General features: G+C 40.6%; 1 protein-coding gene across 2 annotated transcripts in view; it reads right to left on the reverse strand.

The window, feature by feature from the left end:
• Positions 1-333: 333 nt before the first annotated feature.
• Positions 334-7,069, reverse strand: part of kpna5 (karyopherin alpha 5 (importin alpha 6)) — a 42,067-nt gene continuing 35,331 nt past the window's right edge. For both annotated transcript variants that reach the window (XM_061983116.1, XM_061983115.1), the window contains exon 14: positions 334-1,336. In XM_061983116.1, the coding sequence (XP_061839100.1) occupies positions 1,149-1,336 (188 nt within the window). In that variant the 3' untranslated portion in view covers positions 334-1,148. The remainder of the gene's footprint in view (positions 1,337-7,069) is intronic.

The following is a 7,069-nucleotide window of genomic DNA, read 5'->3' on the forward strand; positions in this document are numbered from 1 at the left end:
GTACGCGTACCCCTGGGGGTACTTGAAGGTATGCCGAGGGGTACGTGAGATTTTTTTTAAATATTCCAAAAATAGCAACAATTCAAAAATCCTTTATAAATATAAATAAAAACCTATCTTTTTTTCCAAATAGTTCAAGAAAGACCACTACAAATGAGCAATATTTTGCATTGCTATACAATTTAATAAATCAGAAACTGATGACATAGGGTATTTTACTTCTTTATCTCTTTTTTTCAACCAAAAATGCTTTGCTCTGATTAGGGGGTACTTGAATTAAAAATAATTCACAGGGGGTACATCACTGAAAAAAGGTTGAGAACCACTGCTATATATGATATATGTGTGTATATATGTATACATATGTAAATACACTCTTACACAAATATTAGAAAAGTGTACACTGTAGAATGGAATACAGTTTGCATTACAAATATGTTCTATTTCTTGTAAATATAGGTCTCATGTTGTCCACCAATTAACATTGCAATAATCACTTTTTCTTTTCTGCGCAGTAAAAACTGATGTACAAACTAAAGTAGAAAAGTGAAGACACCTGAAATGTACGAAATAGACGTAGAGAGCAAGTGAACCTCATCAAAATCAAACATCACAATCGTGACGACATATATTAACATTTCAACTTTCTTTACACTCTCACACGATGAACAAATGATGAAACATCGATGATCTCGCCCGTGCAGAGTGCACGTATGCATGATCTGCAACACTCGAGGAAAGACAAGGACACACAAACTCTGTAGGTGAAGTTGGAGTGGAACACAACAGAAGCTCCTCTCAAGGCAAATAAGGAAGTCAAGAAAGAGCTCACACAAGTGTCCATCAATGGTAATCAAATAAAAACACCACCTGCTCGCTGATTGGCTGAAGAGGTAGTTACACATTCAAATAGGGTAGAATTATTATTCCACTAAAAAACAAGTAGTAGCGGTTGATACAAATAATATCGGATGAAATTGTGGCAGATCAGGAGTTGTTAACTGGTGTAGGCTTCCACACGCCAGGGCAACGTCCCAGAGTCCAAAGTTCTCTCCCATTTATCAGTTACCAATCATGTCTCTTCACAGAAGTTCCTTTGTCGACACCTGGCCCCAATAAGGTCAGGACGCAGGATCCTTGCTTCAGGGTTAGAGCTGGAAACCCTCCATGGGTCCTTCCTGCTGCTGGAAGATAAACTGGCCCTGACCCTGGTCCACCTGTGGCGCCAGGCTGGCGTCCTCTTCGTCCACACCAAAGTAGTGTTCAATCAGGTCGAAGGCCTTCTGGTAGATCTCCTGGTTCTCGTGGCTCTGCAGGAATTCGATCTTGTCCAGGCCTGAAGTAGATACACAAAGACAACCAAGAGGCCGCCAACAATGTCACTGCTAGACAACTCGACTGCTACTTCAAAATGCTACTTCTTTGAACGCTTTCAGACCAATTTTGTTCCATATACTATGCTTCCACAGAACTAAAAATATTTTGTGGCATACCTCAGGGATCAATACTCGGACCAAAATTGTTCAATCTCTATATAAATGACATTTGTAAAGTTACAAAACACTTAAAGTTAGTATTATTTACAGATGATACAACAGCATTTTGTTTAGGAGAGCACACACAGAAGCTAATACAAATAATAACAGAAGAAACGAACAAATTAAAAAGATGGTTTGACAAAAACAGACTATCTTTGTATCTCAGTAAGACTAAAATAAGGCTATTTGGTAACAGTAGAAGAGAAAGTCAAACACAAATACAAATAGACGGAGTAAATATTGAAAGGGTAAAAGAAAACACATTTTTGGGTGTAACAATAGATGATCAAATGAATTGGACATCTCATGTAAAAAATATACAACATAAAGTAGCAAGAAACATCAATAATGAATAAAGCAAAACATGTTAGACCAAAAATCACTTCATACTCTCTACTGCTCGCTGGTGTTACCATATCTGAATTATTGTAAAGAAATACGGGGAAACAACTACAAATGTGCGCTTCATTTACAAAAAAGATCAATTAGAATAATACATAATGTTGGATATAGAGAACATACAAACCCTTTATTTATTAAATCACAAATAATGAAATTCAACGATTTGGTGCATTTGCAAACAGCTAAAATGATGTACAATGCAAACTATAACCTGCTACGCAAGAATGTACAGCAATTCTTTTCAACAAAAGAGTAAAAATATAACCTTAGAGGAAAATCTAATTCAAAACATGTGTATGCTCGTACAACACTTAAAACCTTTAGTATATCAGTATGTGGAATTAAATTATGGAACGGATTAACCAAAGAAATGAAACAAAGCACCAATATGATTCAGTTTAAGAGACGGTTCAAACTACAAGTGTTCACAAAGTACACAGAACAAGAATTATGATGAACATCTTGAACCCTTTTTTTCCTTTTTTTTTTTATTGAGACAAAGATTATTTATGTATTTAATATTTGTATGTTTACTATGGAATATTATGTATATATTATTTATTTGTTCACTGTTCTGTTACAGAGAACAAGGAAATTGGATAAAATTGCTATGGTATGAAAAGGGGTAGGATTAAATAAGCTCTGCTTCTTCCTACTTCTTTTCGGATGTGCTGTAATGAAACAACTGGAACTGTGTGATGCATTACATTGTATCGTATGCATGTTCAAAATAAACTGAAACTGAACTGAACTAAAGTGTTTTTAGCAGAGGTGACAATTGTGTCCAACTTGTTTTTATTGGCCCATGTAACCTTCTACAGACAAAATAAACACGTTCAAATTTGGTACAATAGACAAAAAAAACACAAAGAAAAATTAAACTGGCCCAAATTCTTCCAAAATGCTTACTGAAAACCAAAATGGCGACCGACCTGACCATTTATTGTCTTTGAAGGTTACTATGCGTCCTGCCATGACATGCAAGATATCATACCTTTTCGAGTGTGTTTTGTTGGTAATCAACTTCACTTCACATTTCATGTTACAGCCTTATTCCAAAATGGAATACATCCATTTTTGTCCTCAAAATTCTACACACAATACCCCATAATGGTGTTGATGCACCTTTTTTTTCCCTTTTTTTTTTTTTTGTCCTGTCCAGCTTCTCAGGCAAATCATATAGTTGATGTAGATGCCCATATCGGCTGTTCAGGTTTACTTTACAAAAGAGAAGGGTAGGATACTTCTCTTGTTGCATATATATATATATATATATATATATATATATATTTATACAGAGAGCTATATATACATATGTGAATGTATATACATATATATATATATATATACACACACACATATGTGTATGTATATATATATATACATATATATATATATATATATATACATATGTGTATGTATATATATATATATATATATATATACACACATATGTGTATGTATATATATATATACATATATATATATATACATATGTGTATGTATATATATATATATATATATATATATATATATATATATATATATATGTATATATATATTGATACAGAGAGCTATATATACATATGTGAATTGTCACACCCAGGCTCGGGTGAAGGTAATGTAACCTTTGCAAACCAGACTTTCAAATCAAGGATGGCAAGGCACGCAGTTGGTGAGAGTTTACAAACATTTATTGAAATCCCAAAAAGTGTCAAAAGGTGAACAACGACAGAAAAAACAAAGCACCCACAATCTTAGTAGATGTTTGATGCATGGAGACCGAAACTCCTACTCAGGACAGAGAACCTCCTCTGGCAGTGACCGACAGCAGACTGTCAGAAAAACGGCATTTTCCAACTTAAATAGCCCTTAGCCCCGCCCACTAGCTGGGACCAATTTGACAGGGGAAATTAAGAAAACAGTTATTTTGTAAATTTCACCATAAATAACCATCACATGTCTAAAAAGTATTCACATGGTACTTTTGCATGTGTAGAGCAGTCATTTTCGTACACAGTATATTCAGGCTTAGACAACACAACTTTTAAATGTCCAGTGTCCTTCTGTAACACCCAGCATTTGAAGATCATGGTTCGACCCAAATTTGGCCTAATTAGTGAATGCAGGTGTGATCACCTATATAAAGCCCTCAACCCCACCCTGACTCTTTTGGTCAATAGTTCAGAGCCATGGTGAGTGACAGGTAACAATTTGTTTGTTGAGCACATGCTTTTCACTGGCTAACAAGATTGAATGTTTGTGTCCATGTTGAGCTTCCCAACAAATGTGCACGGTTTGTGAGGAAGTCCAAAGGTCAAACAGTGACAGTGTGGGGTCAAACTGTCACATTACCTCCCTCCTCTCCAGCGACAGCAAGTCCAGGGAGACGAGACAGGTAATCAGCTAGCAAGTTACTTTTGCCAGCTCGATGTGTAACGTTGAAACAATAAGGCTGTAACGCCAAGTACCATCTGGTGACACGGGAGTTCTTATCCCTCATGGAGTTGATCCAGCTCAATGCCCGGTGGTCCGTTTCCAGATCGAAGGTCCGTCCCAGAAGGTAATAACGTAGGCTGTCCAATGCCCACTTGATGGCAAGACATTCCTTTTCAATGGCAGAGTACCTAGTTTCTCTGGGATGCAGTTTACGGCTCAGATATAGAAGCGGTTGTTCCTCGCCCTCCTTTCCTTGGGCTAGGACGGCTCCAAGGCCCACACCAGAGGCATCAACTTGAACAAGGAATCGCTGGTTGAAGTCAGGACTTTGTAAGACCGGAGAAGAGCATAGAATAGTTTTGACATTCGTGAAGGCAGTTTCACATGTGTCTGTCCATTTGACTGGATTAGAGGATGCTTTGGTTGTCAGCTTGACAAGAGGAGCTGTGATGGTAGAGAAGTGGGGAACAAATCTTCTGTACCACCCGGAAAGCCCCAAGAATGACCGGACCTGCTTCTTTGTCCGCGGTCTAGGACTGTCTTGGATTGCCTTCACCTTGTCCACCTGAGGACGTATCTGCCCATTGCCAAGATGGTAACCTAGGTAACACACCTCAGTTTTGGCCCACTCACATTTCTGGGTGTTAAGAGTGAGCCCGGCAGAACGGATCCGGAGCAGGACTTGACGCAGATGAGAGAGGTGGTCTTTCCAGGAAGTGCTGAAAACCACCACATCATCGAGATAGGCAGCAGAGAACTGGCCACACCCCTGCAGAACGCGATCCATTAGCCGCTGAAATGTTGCGGGGGCTCCATGTAGTCCGAACGGCATAACCGTGTAATGATAGAGACCCTTTGGTCCACGGAAGGCAGTGTACTCCCTTGACTCCTTCTCTAAAGGGACTTGCCAGTATCCCTTACACAGGTCAAGGGTGGTGATGAACACAGCTTTGCCGAGCTTCTCAAGAAGTTCATCAATACGTGGCATGGGATAAGCATCGAATTTAGAAACGGCGTTCACTTTGCGTAGGTCATTACATACTCTTATTGTGTTGTCTTTTTTAGGAACGAGGACAATGGGGTTACACCACTCACTGTTTGAGGGTTCAATCACTCCTAGATCCAGCATGGTTTGGATTTCATGGTTGAGGGGCTCCACCAGCCGCTCAGGCACTCTGTAGGGGCGCTGACGGATAGGTGTTGGGTTTTTTAAATGAATGACATGTTCAATTAGTGGAGTTCTTCCTGGCTTTCCACTGAACAATACTGGGAATTCTTCACACACTTGCAATAGTTTATGGGCAGATTGTGCAGACAAGTGACTAACATCAGGTTTCTGTGGTGTAGTGAGCATGGACAAATCTGTCTCCTCCACATCATCCTCCATTTCCACTTCCCGTGCCAGCATCACCTTTTCCTCTTGCAACTCCTTGCTTTGAGTATGTACTTGACTGGCTTGGACATCCTTTCCTTCCACAGAGGATTTCCTCTCCTTCCATTCCTTCAGAAGGTTGATGTGGTACACTTGGGATGCCTTTCCTTTCTCTGGATGTGAGATTTCATAAGTGACTGGACCAGCTTGTCTGACCACGGAGTAAGGACCTTGCCATTGGGCCAGCAGTTTATGACTTGAGGTTGGAAGCAAGAGCATGACCTTTTGACCTGGCTGAAGCACCCTGTGACGTGCTTTCTGGTACCAGGTCTTCTGTTTCATCTGGGCCTTTCCAAGATATTCCCTTGCCTTAGCTCTGTATTGCTCCAGCAGGTCTCGCATCTGCAGCACATAAGAAAGAACCCCTTGTGGTACAGGTGGTTTGGATTCCCAGGATTTCTTCAAGAGGTCCAAGGGGCCTTGAACAGGGAACCCATAAAGAAGCTCAAAAGGCGAAAACCCGGTAGAGGCTTGGGGTACCTCTCGATAGGCAAAGAGCAAGAAGGGAAGCCACTTCTCCCAGTCTCGACCGGTGTCATCTACAAACTTCCTCAGCATGGATTTCAGGGTTTGGTTGAAGCGTTCCACCAACCCGTCGGTTTGTGGATGATAGGGGGTGGTGAGAATGCCAGTAATTCCAAGTTGTTTATGAAGCTGCTTCATGAGCTTTGAAGTGAAGTTGGTTCCTTGATCCGTGATTATTTCATCTGGAATTCCTACTCGTGAGAAGAACTGTACAAGTGCAGAGATGACTTTCGGAGTCTTGATACTCCTTAGTGGGAAGGCCTCAGGAAATCTGGTGGCGTAGTCACAGAGGACAAGGATGTATTCATGGCCTCCACTGCTTTTCTCCAGGGGTCCAACAATATCCATTGCGATCCTCCGGAAAGGAACATCAATGAGAGGTAGAGGGAGTAGTGGGACTTTCTCAGGTCGTCTCGGAGAAGTCTTCTGGCACTGCAGACAGGTTTGACAGTACTCAATAACATCTTTGACCATTAAAGGCCAAAAGAAGCGAGCTTTGACTCGAGCAAGAGTCTTGTCTTGCCCAAGATGACCAGCCCAAGGTATGGAATGAGCAAGATGCAGTACAAGGGGCCTACAGCAGGTAGGGACCACCAAGCGATTCTCTGGCTGATCTGCTACATACAGGACTCCATCCTCCAGGACATACTTTTCACCCTGGTTTGGCTGCAAGGGGATGTTTGCATCTTTCATCTTAGCCAGCAGGGGAGCCAGTGAGACGTCAGCTCTCTGT

This window comes from Nerophis lumbriciformis, linkage group LG21 (assembly GCF_033978685.3).
Source record: "Nerophis lumbriciformis linkage group LG21, RoL_Nlum_v2.1, whole genome shotgun sequence".
NCBI classification, from domain to species: Eukaryota; Metazoa; Chordata; class Actinopteri; order Syngnathiformes; family Syngnathidae; genus Nerophis; species Nerophis lumbriciformis.